Source organism: Sus scrofa, chromosome 11 (genome assembly GCF_054392235.1).
Source record: "Sus scrofa isolate SSC_HxYL_T2T_F1_AM1 chromosome 11, Sscrofa_HxYL_maternal_Yorkshire_Landrace_v2.0, whole genome shotgun sequence".
Lineage (NCBI taxonomy): Eukaryota > Metazoa > Chordata > Mammalia > Artiodactyla > Suidae > Sus > Sus scrofa.
Genome location: NC_139393.1, coordinates 26,118,888 through 26,136,875, shown reverse-complemented (window position 1 = coordinate 26,136,875; position 17,988 = coordinate 26,118,888). Strand labels below are relative to the sequence as shown.

General features: G+C 43.0%; 1 protein-coding gene and 1 non-coding gene across 5 annotated transcripts in view; one reads left to right on the top strand and one right to left on the bottom strand.

Moving 5' to 3' along the window:
• Positions 1 to 17,988, bottom strand: part of MTRF1 (mitochondrial translation release factor 1) — a 35,401-nt gene that overhangs the window by 5,383 nt on the left and 12,030 nt on the right. For all 4 annotated transcript variants that reach the window (NM_001243580.1, XM_021065103.2, XM_021065102.2 and 1 more), the window contains 6 exon segments: positions 2,954 to 3,052; positions 5,324 to 5,460; positions 9,523 to 9,640; positions 12,504 to 12,676; positions 15,744 to 15,851; positions 16,287 to 16,368. In NM_001243580.1, coding sequence (NP_001230509.1) covers positions 2,954 to 3,052; positions 5,324 to 5,460; positions 9,523 to 9,640; positions 12,504 to 12,676; positions 15,744 to 15,851; positions 16,287 to 16,368 — 717 coding nt within the window.
• LOC146398601 (U6 spliceosomal RNA) lies at positions 14,621 to 14,727 on the top strand. Its single transcript, XR_014820132.1, has one exon. It is a non-coding gene; the product is annotated as a U6 spliceosomal RNA (small nuclear RNA).

Below are 17,988 nucleotides of genomic sequence, written 5' to 3'. Positions count from 1 at the left end.
CTTAGTCAGATTCGCTAACCACTGAGCCATGACAGGAACTCCCAGACATTTCTAAATATCTTAAAAACACAGACATTTCCTCTGTAAAGTCAGGACTTTAATTTGGTGCAGAGAATAAGACAAAATCAAGTCCAAGAAGCCCAAGAGGATGGACTGGGAATTGGGAGTTAACAAACTATTGCCTTTGGAGTGGATAAGCCATGAGATGCTGCTGTATAGCGCTGGGAACTGTATCTACTCACTTATGATGGAGCAGGATGGAGGAATAATGCGAGAAAAAGAATATATACAGGTATGTGCCTGTGGGTCACTTTGCTGTACAGGAGAAAACCGACAGAACACTGGAAGCCAGCTATGATGGAAAAATAAAAATCATTAAAAAAAAAAAAAAAAAGGCCCAAGATATTACATGGTACCATTACATGGTACCAAGACCAAAGATCAAAAGCTTTATCACCTTTTTTTTTCCCTCATAGTCCTTAATGGGAACCAGTTCACGTTCCCCGTCAGTGGAAGCAAAAGGGAAGCTTCTCTGTGCCCCAGCATTCCTGTGTCATTGTCAGTGATCCCACCAACAGGGGATTTAGTTAATGTTCAAACCCAAGGGATTGGGTCTTTTCCTCAACAGCTTAACTGTAATACCTGAATCTAATGAACACACATAATGGTAGGCAGAGCTCCAAGATGCCCCCTGGTGGAAATACCATCATGGCTCAGTGGTTTATGAACCCGACTGGTATCCATGAGGACGCAGTTTTGATCCCTGGCCTTGCTCAGTGGGTTAAGTATCCGGTATTGCTGTGGTGAGCTGTGGTGTAGGCTGCTGATGCGGCTTCAATCCGGAGTTGCTGTGGCTGTTGTGTAGGCCAGCAACTGTAGCTCCAGTTTGACCCGTATCCTGGGAACCTCCAGATGCTGCAAGTGCGGCCCTAAAAAGACAAAAAAAAAAAAAAAAAAAAAAAATTTATAATAATAATAAAAAAATAAAAAGAGAGAGAAAGAAATGTGGGTAAGATGCCCCCTGGTGTACACACCTTGCAAAATTCCCTCGAGTGTAGGCAGAAGCTGTGAATATGAGGGGAAACCACTCCAGTGATTAGATGGTTAATTGGTTAACACTGATTTAATCAAAAGGAATATTATCCAGGTAGGCCTGACCTAAACAGGTGAGTCCTTGAAAAGGACAGTCCTACAAGAGCTTCAAAGTGGGAGAGGATGCCTAGGGAGGAAGCAGCTGTGGTGGGACTTTGGGACCTGAGAGCAGCATCCAGCTGATGACCAGGAGGAAAATGAGAGCTTTACTCTGATAACTCAAGGAAATGGAATTCTGCCAACAACCACATAAGCTTGGAAGAGGACTCCAAACTCTAGAAAGGCATGCAACCTGGAATTCGCACTGTGGCTCAGCGGGTTAAGGACCCAACTAGCATCTATGAGGATGTGGGTTCGACCCCTGGTCTCAGTCAGTGGGTTAAGGATCTGGCGTTGCTGCGGCTGTGGCACAAGCCTCAGCTGCAGCTCTGACCCCATCCCTAGCATGGGAACTTCCATATGCCGCAGATGTGGCTGTTAAAAAAAAAAAAAAAAATTGCATTTTAACTTCCGAGAATACTGTCTTGTTACAAAGGTAAAGGAGACAGATTAGGAGTTCTTGCTGTGGCACAGTGGGTTAAGGATCCAGAGTTGCTGCCACAAGCTGTGGCACAGGTTGCAGATGTGTCTCAGATCCAGTGTCGCTGCGGCTATGGTGTAGGCTGGCAGCTGTAGCTCTGATTCAACCCCTAGCCTGGGAACTTCCATATGCTGTGGGTGACACTGTTAAAAAAAAAAAAAGAAAAAAGAAAATACATGAACACATTATGATTGTATAACAAAGAATTTAGAATTTAAAAGATAGCTGTTTCACAGATTCACAGACAAAGAGAACAGACTTGTGGTTGCCTGCCAAGGGGGACGTGAGGGGAATGGGATGGACTAGGAATTTGGGGTTAGTAGATGCAAACGATTACATGAAGAATGGATAAGGTCCGGAGTTCCCGTTGTGGCTCAGTGGTTAACAAATCTGACTAGGAACCATGAGGTTGAGGGTTTGATCCCTGGCCTTGCTCAGTAGGTTAAGGATCCAGAGTTGCCGTGAGCTGTGGTGTAGGTTGCAGATGCGGCTTGGATCCTGCGTTGCTGTGGCTCTGGCGTAGGTCAGTGGCTGCAGCTCCGATTCGACCCCTGGCCTGGGAACCTCCATATGCTGTGGGAGCAGCCCAAGAAATGGCAAAAAGACAAAAAAAAGAAAAAGGAATGGATAAGGTCTTATTGTATAGCACAGGGAACTATATCCAATCTTCTAGGATAGACCATGATAGAAAAGAATGTAAAAAAAAGGAATGTAGATATATGTTTAACTGAGTTGCTTTGAAGTAGAGCAGAAATTGGCACAATGTAAATCAACTATACTTTAAAATATATATATATATATATCTCTATATATATATCTATATATATATATATATATATCTTAAAAAAATAAAATAGGAGTTCCTGTCGTGGGCTCAGTGGTTAACGAATCTGACTGGGAACCAAGAGGTTGTGGGTTTGATCCCTGGCCTTGCTCAGTGGGTGAAGGATCTGCCGTTGCCATGAGCTGTGGTGTAGGCCAGCGGCTATAGCTCTGATTGGACCCCAAGCCTGGGAACCTCCATATGCCTTGGATGCAGCCCTAGAAAAAAAGACAAAAAGACAAAAAAAATAAATAAATAAATAAAGTAAAAGATAGCTGTTTCAAAACTGGCATATTCTTACCAGCAAAGTAATAAAATTGTTTGCAAATTTTGGGTACTAACATAAACTATCACAATGACTTTAAATTACTCAGTAATATTTCAGAGATTACTGTCTAGAATTTGACTGTTCTTTCTTTGAAAATCAAAGGTACATGAAGCACATTCAGTGATATTACCTTGATATTACGAACTTCATATGCTATCCTGTGGTCAGTGACTCTATCCTGGGTGAAGTTATAGGTCCGGATTCTCTCTGACTGGGCTCTTGTTCCCACCTGTGCCGTAACAAAAAGCAATTTATATTTTAACTTTATAATTATGTTTACTAAAATGGAAAAAGTACTTGTAAATGACTTTTCTATTTTAACAGTTTTTTTTTTTTTTTTCCCCCAGGACTGCACCTGTGGCATATGAAGGTTCCCAGGCTAGGGATCGAATCAGAGCTACAGCCGCCGGGCTACACCACAGCCACAGCAACCCCAGATCTGAGCCATGTCTGTGACCTACACCACAGCTCAGGGCAATGCCAGCTCCTTAACCACACTGAGCGAGGCCAGGGATGGAACCTGCAACCTCATTTTTCCTCATTGGATTCATTTCCACTGTGCCACGACGGGAACTCCTTTAACAGTTTAAACATTTTTTTTTTCAGTTTAAATATTTTTAAAATTCATATGTTCATACAGCAGAAATTGACAGAACATTGTGGATCAACTATAATAAAGCATTTTAAAAAAATTCCTATATTCAAAGTGACAAGGAATAAGAATGGGCAGAACTTATTGTTTAAGACTACAGGTTTGTAAAGCTTAGTGACGCGTTAAGAATTAGTGTCTTTTTGGTACTTCAAAACATTTAAAACCAAATTAGCTTTCTATCTCAGTCACTTCTTCCCCTGGTTTATATAAATGACCCCACAGCGTTCCCTTTGATCCAAGTAGGAAACTTTTTTTTTTTTTTGTCTTTTTGCCATTTTCTTGGGCCGCTCCCACGGCATATGGAGGTTCCCAGGCTAGGGGTTGAACCTTCAACCTCATGGTATCTAGTAAGATTCGTTAACCACTGCGCCACGATGGGAACTCCATAAGTAGGAAACTTGCCACCTACACTTTAGTAACGGTTCTCAGGAGCTTACTATCTGCCAGGCTTTGTTACAGGCACCTAAATGAACAGACCTTCTCCAACTGCCCACTTCCAATGATCTTTTATTATATCCTCCCTTTCCATGTCTATTATCATTCAAGGGCTCATTACTTTCACACAGTCCTGTGAAAATCTCCTGATTAATCACCTATTGTTGTGCTGACTTTGCATTGCCCTGCTTAGCTTTCCTAAAACACAGTTTCCTCGAATCTGACTAGTGTGCATGAGGACACAGGTTCGATCCTTGGCCTCGCTCAGTGGGTTAAGGAGCCGGCGTTGCTGCGAGCTGTGGTGTAGGCTACAGATGTGGTGTGGATCCTGTGTTGCTGTGGCTGTGATGCAGGCCGGCAGCTGCAGCTCCAATTGGACCCCTAACCTGGGAACCTCCACATGTCACGGGTGTAGCCCTAAAGAGACCAAAAAAAAAAAAGGCAGTGGCTTGTAAATAAGCATTCCCGTCTGCAAATGTTATACCAATACTGTGGCACAAACTGGGATTACAACAAACAGAGAATTAATATATTATTCATCCTGTCACTTTTATGATTTGCAAGTTAGAATGTGGGTAACAGAAACTAGAAGTGTGAAAGATTAGGACACTAAGATGAAAAGAATAATAAACATTTGGTTTATACAATTCATTGTCCTAAAAGGCCACAAAATCTCCCAAATTTACTGTAGCATAACTATCTGCAACTAACTCAAAAACAGTTATTTCTGGGTTTCACTTTCTCTTCCAATTTCTCTTAAAGACAAACTTTACCTTTTTTAGATTTTAAAATCATGTGATACTTTGTTTACTTAAAAGGACATTTATTCATTCTGCTTAAAATGTATCTATATATTTGAATAAATAATACTATAAATGTGTATCACACAAAATTCAAGAAGTACAAAAGGGTAAACAGCAAAAAAGAAATCTCTTCTACTCCTTGTTCTCAGACTGCAACAGAAGGGATTGCTATTACCAGTCTTTGGCAGTGCCAGATATTTTTTGATCTCTCATAAAGTTTTAGTAAGAGCATTAGGTTTTTAAATTTAAAAAGCTGAAAAATCTCTTAATTTCCAGAAAATTGTCTTTGACGCTAATTTCCTCTAAAGACAATTATGATATAAATATTGCAGGAAAAGCAACTGGGAAATCATTTTGAGTTTATGCATATCACTTCCACTTATTTGCAAAGTGGCATGTCTGAGTGTAGCCATAACTTGCTAGTCTTAAATTATTGTTGTTTACAAATGGGCATGTTTTCCTATGCTCCAAGGTATTCCCATTTGAACAAGAACATTTACTACATTTTATATAGAAAAGGATGACTTTTTATGCAGAGCATTAAGTTATTACACTAAGTAAATTCTTTTTTGTTGTTGTTGTTGTTTTTTTACACTAAGTAAATTCTTACCTGCAGTTTCCTAGCACTTTGTTGTTGACACTTCTCTTTCTCAATAATCTGCTGGTAGAGTCTAGCTCTCAACACGCGCAAAGCTATTTCTTTATTTTTTATCTGTGATCGTTCTTGTTGGCATTCTACTACAAGTCCTGAAAAACAACAGGGATCAGAATTAAACTGGAGCTTCCACAAACCAGATTAGACTGGAAATGAGGTGTGAATTATATCTCAATAAAATTGATAAAAAAGAACTGAGGAACCTTTTAAAGGGAGAGAGATTAATTAGGAAAAGGATTAAAAACATTTTAATTAGAAGTTCCCTGGTGGCCGAGTGAGTTAAGGATCCAGCATTGGCACTGCTATAGCACTGGTTCAGTCCCTGGACAAGGAACTTCCATATGCTGTGGGCATGGCTAAAAAAAATTAATAATACACTTAAAAAAATTTTTTTTCGTCTTTTTGCGTTTTCTAGGGCTGCACCCAAGGCATATGGAGGTTCCCAGGCTAGGAGTCTGATCGGAGCTCTAGCCGCTGGCCTACGCCACAGCCATAGCAACAAGGGATCTGAGCCGCATCTGCACCTATACTACAGCTCACAGAATGGTGGGATCCTTAACCCACTGAGCGAGGCCAGGGATCGAACCCATAACCTCATGGTTCCTAGTTGGATTCGTTTCTGCTGCAACACGACGGGAACTCCACTTAATAAATTTTTAATTAGCACAATCTATAACCTGAGTTATGATGGTACTTGCTGTAGATGGCTCTTTAGATTTTTCTAAATGAAAGTATTTCAAATGAGAAGGATATACTGTATAACACAGGAAAATATAGCCATTATTCTGGAATCACTTTATTATTTTTTTTAATTTTTAATTTTTTTTCTTTTTAGGGCCATACCTGCAGCATATAGATGTTACCAGGCTAGTGGTCGAATTGGAGCTACAGCTGCCGGCCTATACCTCAGCCACCAGATCCGAGCCCCATCTGAAATCTATACCACCACTCAGGGCAACTCCAGATGTTTAAGCCACTGAATGAGGCGAGGGATCCAACCTGCATCCTTATGGATACTAGTTGGGTTCTTCACCGCTGAGCCACAATGGGAACTCCTGTAATCACTTGAAATGGAGTATAATCTATAAAAATATTGAATCACTAGGTTGTACACCTGAAACTAGTATAATATTGTAAATCAACTTCAATTTAATATCGTAAACAACCTCAATTTAAAGGATAAGCCTAGGAGTTCCTGCTGTGGCTCAGCAGTAACGAACCTGACTAGTATCTGTGAGGACTTGGGTCTGATCCCTGCCCTCACTCGGTGGGTTAAGGATCTGGTGTTGCTGTGAGCTGTGGTGCAGGTTGCAGATGCAGCTCAGATCTGGTGTTGCTGCGGCTGTCACATAGGCTGGCAGCTGCAGCTCCAATTCGACCCCTAGCCTGGGAACCTCTATATGCCGCAGGTGCAGCCCCCAAAGAAGGAAAGAAGGAAGGAAGGGAGGAAGGAAGGAAGGAAGAAAAGAGCCTTAAGTTCTGATTAAGTCACAGAACCAGATCTAAGTGAGTAAAAAATATATTGGCCCAAGGTTAAGTCTGGTCTGATAAGACACTCATCAGTCAGTTTGCAGAGTCAGCATTTTGTGGCTGCCCAGGGTGGATTTATAATCCTTTAATGTTTTAAAGTACTTTGGTTCATTTTGTCAGAATTTTGGTCACCTTTACCTTGTTTTTAATTTTTAAATCATCTTCAGCTAATTACTACTGCTCTTGACTGTTTTAATAAAGAAAACAGGGTTTAGCTAAAACACGTGAAGTATTCAGCAATTTGTGGATTTCTTAAGTAAACTATGGTAAGCTACAAATACAAGTTCACTTGCAGTGAGAAAGGATGTATTTATATATGCATAGAAAAGAATTTGGAAGGATATACACCTAAGATCCATACCAACAGTGGTTACTGAGGATTGTTACAGACTTTGTTTGTTTGTCTTTTTAGGGCTGCACCCTCAGCATATGGAAGTTCCTAGGCTAGGGGTTGAATCGAAGCTGTAGCTGCTGGCCTACACCACAGCCACAGCAACACCAGATCCGAGCCGAGTCTGTGACCTACACCACAGCTCACGGCAACACCAGATCCCTAACCCACTGAGCGAGGCCTGGGATTGAACCAGAGTCCTCATGGATACTAGTCAGGTTTGTTACCACTGAGCCACAACAGGAACTCCCGTTAACAGATTTTTCTGTACTTTTGCTCATGGTATATATTCTAGGTTTTTACAGTTTCTTAGGGAATAAAAGTCAATAAAGAACTTAATAGAATTATAAAATTATCCTGTTACTTTAACTTCTGCTATAACAAACAGCACAAGTAATAACAAGTCTATGGAAATGAATTAAAATTTAAAAGGGACACTTGATTTCAAAATGGCCTCATCTTTCTTTTAAAAATCACACTAAAACAAGAACAAGGACACAAACTCCGTCAGAAATAAAATGAGGTGATGTGTATAAATCCTAAACACAATATACAAAGAAAAGTGAATGGAAGGCTGTGCTCCTGAAATACTGTAAATAGACTATACTTCAAAAAAAAAAGTAAATTGACTTACAAAAAGAGAGGCATTCCCATTCTGGCACAGTGGGTGACGAATCTGACTTCAGTGGGAGTTCCCACTGCGGCTCAGCAGGTTAAGAACCCAACTAGTATCCATGAAGATGCGGGTTCGATCCCTGCTTGGCTCAGTGGGTTAAGGATTCAGTGTTGCTGTGAGCTGCAGTGTAGGCTGCAGATGAGGCTTGGATCTGGTGTTGCTGTGGCTGTGACATAGGTCGGCAGCTGCCGCTCCAGTTCGACCCCTAGCCTGGGGAACTTCCGTAGGCCACAGGTAAAAAGACAAAAACAAAAACCAAACCAAACTGAAACAGAAAAACAAGATGCAGTGGCTGGGGTCGCTCCCCAGATGCAAGTTTGATCCCTGGCCTAGAGCAGTGCGTTAACGATCTGGCTGCGTTGCTGCAGCTGTCGCATGGGGACTTGTGTATGTCACAGGAGACGCCATTCAAAAAAAAGAAAAGAAAAAAGAAGAAGAAAAAGAGAAAAGAAAGTAGCTGGAAGAATGGCAAATGACTCAGCAGAGAGGAAGAAAGCAAAGGGTGAGGCCAACCTCTCTGTTGAGGGCAATGCTGACCAGAAACTAGCTCATCTGCCCACTGAGTGCCAGGCAGGCGTCATCACTGAGGCACTGCGTGCTTCAGCAGTTTGGGCTGATAGCCTGGGGGCTAAACATAGAAAGTCAACTAGATTTTCAAGTCCCTGCCCTCAATCTGTAGGAGGTGTGAGGTATAGTGTTTTTACCAAACCAAAACACTGCATCTTGTTTTTTTGTTTTGATTTGGTTTGGTTTTTTGTTTTTGTCTTTTTACCTGTGGCACATGAAAGTTCTCCCGGCTAGGGGTCGAACTGGAGCTGCAACTGCCTCCACAGTATGTGGAGATTGCCAGGCTAGGCATCAAATTGGAGCTGTAGCTGCCAGCCACAGCCACGCAGGATCCGAGCCTCATCTTTGACCTGCACCACAGCGCACGGCAATGCTGCATCCTTAACCCACTGAGTGAGGCCAGGGATCGAACCAGTGTCCTCACGGGTGCTAGTCAGATTTGTTTCTGTTGAGCCCCAAGGGGAACTCCAGGAGCTACAGGCTTTATAGAATTAAATAAGGAAAGCTCCGGCCTTGAGATGACATAGGTACAAAGGAAGGCAAGTGTGATGCATAGGACTGCAAAAAAAAAAAAAAAAGGAGTAAGTAAAAGTTTGCTTATTGAATGGTGAGACTTTGATCATCCAGTCAAGCGCATCCTGGAGGATTTGTTACAGGAGAAAACAAACCACCCAAGACAAAAGATCTATGAATGCGCACATTCCAGGGGCCCCATCACCTGACTGCCCTTCAGCTGAAACTCAGTAGTGACTCAGTGGCCCTCATGCACTCAGAGCTTTTAGAACCTCACCCTTAAATATATACACAAGCCAAGAACGTACCTTTTCCAAACAGAAGGGGATATGAACACACTGGGGACCTTAGACCCATGACCTCAGCCTCACCTTAAAGGGTTCATGCAAGAAATCAGGCACTAACTTCCACAGGCCACAGGGGTGGCTCTGGGGGAAAAAAAAAAAAAAGTTCAAAAGCAAAAGGGGACTAGCTTACCTGTGGGGACGTGGACGAGTCTGACGGCACTATCGGTTGTATTAACATGCTGTCCTCCTGCTCCTTTGGCTCGAAAAGTATCTATTCGCAAATCCTTGGGATCCACTTTCACATCTACCTAGAAAAAAAGTGCAGCCTAAGTAAATTCCACACTCAACAAATAACCTTTTTTGTTTTTGGCCATACCCGAGGCATATGGAAGTTCCCTGGCCAGGGATCAAACCTGTGCCATAGCACTGACCTGAGCTGCTGCAGTGACAATGAAGGATCCTTATTAACCTGATGAGCCACAGAGAAGTCCAACAAATGCTTTAACACTAAAGTGATTCCAAGATGTTTCAAATAAACTGTACTGTTTTAAGCCATAGCCATTTGACTAAGAAGTGAAATAATGTATATTGAATACAATAATGAACAACAGATTCTCTATTCCAACAGATGCTATTATTATTATTATTATTTTGCTTTTTAGGGCCACACCTGGGGCATATGGAGGTTCCCAGGCTAGGAGTCCAATTGGAGCTACAGCTGCCAGCCTACACCACAGCCACAGCAACGCCAGATCCGAGCCAGGTCTGCGACCTACACCACAGCTCACAGCAGTGCCAGATCCTTAACCCACTGAGCGAGGCCAGGGATCAAACCTGTATCCTCATGGAACTAATCGGATTCATTTCCACTGCACCACGATGGGAACTCCAACAGATGCTGTTTTTAACACTGACTTATGATGCTGATCACTGAGTAATGTAATCTTTCAAAAGTGTCATCATCCATCATCCCAAAGCTACACTGGGTACCAAATACGTAAAAAATAAATATGTTTGTACGTATTTACAAAAGTCGATCCTCCTTATTCCCTGATTCTGTATTTGCAAATACAAGTAGTGACTAAAATGTATTTGTCCCCAAATCAATTACTGCAGCACTTTCACAGTCATTTCCAGATGTGTGCAGAGCAGCAGCAAACTCAAGTTGCTCTACGCAAGCACAGAGGTTAAACAAAGCGACACTCTTGTTTCAGCTCCTACAGAGATGAGCAGAGGATGAAGGCAAGAGTCCAGGGCAGCTCAGCGCAAGAAACTCTGGCTCTAGGGTTAGTTGCCCAGGGTCTGAATTTCAGCTCTGGCACTACGAGCGAGGTGGCTGCAAGCAAGTCACTTAACACACCTCTGAACACCATTTTCTCTTTCATAGAATAAAGAAAATGTTTGCAGACGCAAACTATTGCATTTGGAGTGGATAAGCAATGAGATCTGCTGTACAGCACAGGGAACAATATCTAGTCACTTGTGATGGAACATGATGGAAGACAATGTGAGGAAAAGGAATATATATACATGTGTGATTGAGTCACTCTGCTGCACAGCAGAAACTGACAGAACACTATAAATCAACTAGAATAGAAAAAATAAAAATCTTACCAAAAAAAAAAAAAAAAAAGAAAAAGAAAATAGAATCTACCAGGATAGGTTATTTCTAGGATTTAAGATTACAATCAGTGTTTTTTTGTTGTTGTTGTCATTTTCTCTTTTTGTCTTTTTCTAGGGCCACACCTGCAGCGTATGGAGGCTCCCAGGCTAGGGGTTTAATCAGAGCTGCAGCCCCCGGCCTATGCCACTGCCACCACGACTCGGGATCCGAGCCGAGTCTGCGACTCACACCACAGCTCACGGCAACACCAGATCCTTCACTCACCGAGCGAGGCCAAGGATCAAAGCTGTGTCCTCATGGACACTAGTCAGGCTCATTAACCTCTGAGCCACAACAGGAACTCCCACTTTCGTAAATTATTGAACCAAAGGAGGGGGTCAAGGGAACCTTCAGATAGATGGATAGCCAGTTGGTCAGAGACAGAAGACAAACCAGATCCTGTGACTGGCCTCTGAAGTGGGAGGGGAGGCCATACAGCGGACTGAGTCTGGCCGGTGGGATCTGAGGCTATCTCTAAGTAGATCGTGTCAGAATTGAGTTGAATTGCAGGACAACCACGTACTGTCCACAAAGAATTGAAGAATTGTGAGTTCCCTTGTGGTGCAGCAGGTTAAGGATCCAGTATTGTCACTGCAGTGGCTCAGGTAATGGCTGTGGTGTGGGTTTGATCCCTGGCCCAGGGACTTCCATATGCCATGGATACAGCCAAAAAATAAAAAGATAAAAAGACAATGAGTTCAGGCACAGCTAAAAAAACCCAAAAAACCATAACAACAACAACAACAAGAACAAAAGAAGCGAAGAATTAGTTGTGGAGGGGTTATGAACCCCATACATTGGAAGTGCCGAAGTATTCTGTGAGTGAAAAGAAACTCACGGACTTGGGGAACAGACGTGTGGTTGCCCAGGGGAGGGGGAGGGAGTGGGGTGGATGGGGAGCTTGGGGTTAACAGATGCCAACTACTGCCTTGGGAGCGGATTAGCAATGAGATCCTGCTGTGTAGCACTTAGAACTCTGTCTAGTCACTTATGATGGAGCAGCAGAATAGGAAAAAAAAGAATGTATACATGTATGCGTACCTGGGTCCCCATGCTGTACAGTAGAAAAAAAATTGTACTGGGGAAATAACAATAAATAAAATTTTTTTTAAAAAGTATTCTGGACTTCCCGTCGTGGCGCAGTGGTTAACGAATCCGACTAGGAACCATGAGGTTGCGGGTTCAATCCCTGGCCTTGCTCAGTGGGTTAAGGATCCACGTTGCCGTGATCAGTGGTGTAGGCTGTAGACGCGGCTCGGATCCTGCGTTGCTGTGGCTCTGGTGTAGACCGGCGGCTCCAGCTCCGATTCGACCCTTAGCCTGGGAACCCCCCTATGCTGTGGGAGCAGCCCAAGAAATGGCAAAAAAAGATGACAAAAAAACAAAAACAAAAACAAAAACATATTCTGTGAGTAGACAGAATGCACAGGAGGTTTTCCTAGAAAATGCAATTGCGGTTGATTTTCATCAACGATGGCATGGGGGGGGGAGTTGATGCAGAAGGTTACCTCATCTGGTTGAGGCAGCACGATAACTGACATCGTGCCTGTGTGAATGCGCTGCATCCTTGACGACAGGCCCACCTCAGGGATCCGCTGAACTCGGTGAATCCCACCTTCATACTTCAAATGCTTATAGACATTGGCACCGGAAATTCGGGCGGCTGCATGGTGTAGCCCACCTATGAAAAAATATTCCAGAAATACCAATGAATTCTACTTTGAGAGGGAGCAGGATCTTAATTTTTTTTTTTTTATTTTTTTGCTTTTTTTTAGGGCCGCACACGCGGCATATGGAGGTTCCCAGGCTGGGGGTCCAATCGGAGCTACAGCTGCCAGCCTACACCACAGCCACAGCAATGCCAGATCCAAGCCATGTCTGCAACCTACACCACAGCTCACGGCAACACCAGATCCTTAACCCACTGAGCGAGGCCAGGGATCGAACCGCAACGTCATGGTTCCTAGTCGGATTCGTTTCTGCTGGGCCACAATGGGAACTCTGGGACCAGAATCTTAAATACCCTTAACCTAAGACCTGAATGTAAACACAGAGCCTGACATAAGAACGCAAAAAAGGGACAAAACTATATTTTCTCAAAGTAAGTAGATTTAGATATAAAAGAAAATACACCAAAATTTTATTTTATGATTTTTTTGGTAAGGGACTGAATCTGAGTCATAGCTGCAGCAGTGTGGAATCCTTTAATCCGTTGTGCCAGGCTGGGGATTGAACCCACGCCTCTGCAGCGACCCGAGCTATGACTTTGGTCTAAACATGAACATATGGGAGTTCCTGTTGCGGCTCAGTAGGTTACGAATCTGACTAGCATCCAAGAAGATGAGGGTTTGATCCCTGGCCTCGCTCAGTGGGTTAAGGATCCGGCACTGCCAGGTATGGAGAAAAAAAAGCATTTGAAAGATCATCAGCTACATATTCGGTACTGGGGGTGTTAATTTGCTCAAGCAATGAAAGCATATTTAGCAGAGCACCTGCCACTGGAGTCACCACTTGGCTACGGTTACAATTATCCAGTCATTATCCAAGATCCCTCTGCCTTCTGTACAGGCCCAAGAGGGGAGCTGAAACGGGATGTGGTGGGAATCGTGACTCCTGCATCTTCCAAGTCCTTCTTAGTGGCACTTCTCTCTGCTGTCTCTCCAGGAATGGGCATGAACTTCTGGATTATTACTTTCTGAGGTAGAGCCAGTTCTAGTGGCTTCCACTTAGCCTTTCCACCATAACTGTCCTCACTCCACAGGTCTGGAGGCCACTGGGGGGGTGTTCCAATTAGGTACCCAGAGCTGGGGACATGACCACATGATAGGTTCAGGGATCCACTGGGGCCACTGTGAGACTGACCCAAGCTAAAACTTCATTGTACATTACTGTGAAGATTTCATCGCCTGACCCCCATAAGCCCCTCCTCTGACTGATGAATCAGGGACTTATTTTTTTTTTCTTTTTAGGGCCGCACTCGTGACACATGGAAGCTCCCAGGCTAGGGGTCCAATCAGAGCTACAGCTTCCGACCTACACCACAGCCACAGCAATGCCAGATCTGAGCCTCATCCCCGACCTACACCACAGCTCACGGCAACGCCGGATCCTTAACCCACTGAGCGAGGCCAGGGATTGAACCCGCAACCTCATGGTTCCTAGTCGGATTTGTTAACTGCTGTGCCATGACAGGAACTCCCGAGTATTAAGTTTATAGACTTGCACTGTTCCTTATTGTTTATGTTGTCTAAGTTTGTTTGTTTTGTTTGTTTTTTTTTGGCCGCACCCCTGGCATGTGGAAGTCTCAGGGCCAAGGATGGAACCCTAGGAACAGCAATGACAACGCCAGATCTTTAATCCTTTGTGCCACCAGGGAACTCCAATATCTAAGTTTTTATTGGCCCAACTAAAGTGGGAGCTTCTTGAGAACAAAGATAGATAACTAACTTTTTCTGCATTCCCAATAAACATCTAACAAATCATTAGTCCTTCAGAGGAAAAATCTTAATTGGCTTTGAACAATATTTTCCTCCACTGGGAAAGTTTCTCTCATTCAGGTATTCCTCCCTAGAGGCCTGCTTCCCTCCCTCCCTCTCTCTTCTCCCAAAGTAAGAATTCTACCCTAGTGCTTGCTTTGGCAGCACAGATACTAAAATCGGAACAACACAGAGAATACTAGCATGGCCCCTGAAGAAGGATGACACGCAAATTCATGAAGCATTCCATATTTTTTGCATTTGGAGTGGATAAGCAATGAGATGCTGCTGTATAGCAGAGGGAACTATATCTAGTCACTTGTGATGGAGCATGACAGAAGATAATATGAGAAAAAGAATGTAAGTGTGTGTGTGTGTGTGTGTGTGTGTGTGTGACTGGGTCACTTTACTGTACAGTAGAAAATTGAGGAGTTCCCGTGGTGGCGCAGTGGTTAACGAATCCGACTAGGAACCATGAGGTTGCGGGTTCGATCCCTGCCCTATGCTCAGTGGGTTAACGATCCGGCGTTGCCGTGAGCTGTGGTGTGGGTTGCAGACGTGGCTCGGATCCCGCGTTGCTGTGGCTCTGGCGTAGGCCGGTGGCTACAGCTCCGATTCGACCCCTAGCCTGGGAACCTCCATATGCCGCGGGAGCGGCCCAAGAAATAGCAACAATAACAACAACAACAACAACAACAACAACAACAACAACAACAACAACAACAACAAAAAGACAAAAGACAAAAAAAAAAAAAAAAAAAGAAAATTGACAGAACATTGTGAACCAACTATAATGGAAAAAATAAAAATAATTTTTAAAAAAGAATTCTACTCTATAGTAAGCCACTGTGACTGATGAGTCCATGTCACAGAATTTAGTAAATACAGATCAAGTGTATTTAAAAAATGGGACAGGAGTTCCTGTCGTGGCGCAATGGTTAATGAATCCGACTAGGAAGCATGAGGTTGTGGGTTCGATCCCTGGCCTTGCTCAGTGGGTTAAGGATCCAGCGTTGCCGTGAGCTGTGGTGTAGGCTGCAGACAGGGCTCGGATCCCTCGTTGCCGTGGCTGTGATGTAGGTTGGTGGCTACAGCTCCGATTGGAACCCTAGCCTGGGAACTTCCATATGCCGCAGGAGCAGCCCTAGAAAAGGCAAAAAGACAAAAATAAATAGATAGATAAATAAAAAATGCGACAACACAGTTCTTATCCAGATCAAAGGAAAAATAATCTGCAGCATTATCTATGGACAAAATCTTCAATATGCCTACCATAATCAGCAGGTGTATAATTCAGAAGTTCAAAAGTCCAGTGTTTGTAGCTTGAATAATTCTGGTACATATCAAATATTTCCCGGGTAAACTGTTGACAGATATCACCTAAGGGTGAAGAAAACAGAAAATCAGCACACATTTTTAAGAGTCCTCCTTGGGTACAAGCCCCTTAGGAGGTGAGGTGTGACTACTTCCCAAATGAAACATGTTGAACAAACTTTTAAAGTTACAGTGTGTTGGAGTTTCTGTCGCGGCTCAGTGGAAACGAATCTGACTAGCATCCATGAGGACACAGGTTCGATCCCCAGCCTCACTCAATGGGTTAAGGATCTGACATTGCCGTGAGCTGTGGTGTAAGTCACAGAGGTGGCTCAGATCTGGCGTTGCTGTGGTTGTGGGAGTCGACCCTGAGCCTGGGAACTTCCACATGCAGCAGGTGCAGCCCTAAAGAAACAAATAAAATAAAGTTAGAGTGTGTCAAATCAAGGAAACAGTGAAGTATTTTTTGAGAGCATTTACAATAAAAATAATTTTATTTACCTCCAGTAGTTCTTCCAGATGTCACCTCTAAAATAACGTCATTTTTGTCATATTTCTCCTTTGGCACTAGACTCTGGAACAGCTGAAAAGGGAAGAAAAAATCAGTATTAGTGTGTATTTTTCCAGTGGTAAACTATTATTACTTGAACTTAAAAGACCCCAAATATTTAAAAAAAAAAAAATCAGTAATGAACAAAATCTTAAAGCATCCCAAAGAGGTCCTAAAATGCTTTAATAAGTAGGTACAATTAGGCCTCAAATAAGCAATCATTTCACATAAACAATGAAGTTACTTGTTGAGCTATTTTCTACAATGCTATCGGATTATCTTAATTTTCTAAATTGCAGAAGTTTAGGTCAAAGTTCAGGGTTCCATTCAATTGTCTTCAGATTTTGTTTCTTATTAGTCCCGAACAGCAACTTCTTTCATCTAATGAAAAAAGTAAGCGTTGAAAGTCTTCATTTGGAGAAAATAAGGATTCTTAACATATGATTACATATTTTTCTCAGCAATGACAGCTGACACCAGACTTTGCCCTGTCTTCTCAGTAGAAGTGCTGTTGAAAAAATAGATTAAGGCTCAAATAGTTTCTCCATTGTGACAAGGAATTCCCAGCCTGGCTCAGTGGTTAACAAACCCGAATAGTATTCATGAGGACACGGGTTTGATCCCAGGCCTTGCTCAGTGGATTAAGGATCTGGCGTTGCCATGAGCTGTGGTGTGGGTCTCAGATGCGGGTCGGATCCCGCGTGGCTGTGGCTGTGGTGTAGGCCAGCAGCTGTAGCCCCGATTCGACCCCTAACCTGGGAACCTCCATGTGCCTTGGGTGCGGCCCTAAAATGATAACAGAAAAAAATAAATAAATGAAAGAGAAAAATAAAAGAAGGTAGCCAACATCAGGAAGAAAAGGGAAGCAAGTTTATTTTTATTACTTCTAAAAAGTCTGTCTTTTTTAAAGACTTTTTTTATTTTATTTTTTTTAGGGCCAGACTGTGGCATATGCAAGTTCCCAGGCTAGGGGTTGGAACTGGGTCTGCGACCTAAACCACAGCCATAGCAACATGGGATCCTTAACCCAATGAGTGAGGCCAGGGATCGAACCACACCCTTATGGAGACTAGTCAGGTCTGTTACCACTAAGCCACAATGAGAACTCCTAAAAAGTCTTTCAAATCAAACTGAAAGTATCTATGTGTTATGATCCTCCCTACTCATGATATACTTTTTTTTTGTCTTTTTGCCATTTCTTGGGCCGCTCCCATGGCATATGGAGGTTCCCAGGCTGGGGGTTGAATCGGAGCCGTAGCTGCCGGCCTACACCAGAGCCACAGCAACATGGGATCCGAGCCACATCTGCAACCTACACCACAGCTCATGGCAACGCCGGATCCTTAACCTACTCACAATTTTTGAAATAGTCCATCTCTACTAGAAATAATAGAGCATGTGGGAGAGAATATTAGACAGCTGTTTAAATCAGGGGAAAAACTACCGCTTACCTCTACTTCATCTTCCTTAACCCTTAAAAGACTCTCTAGAGAGTATCACAATAAGTGAAGTAAGCCACACAAAGACAAATATTATGTGATATCGCTGATATAAGGAATCTTAAAAAAAAAAGAAAAGATAGGAGTTCCCGCCGTGGCTCAGTGGTTAATGAATCTGACTGGGAACCATGAGGTTGCGGGTTCCACCCCTGGC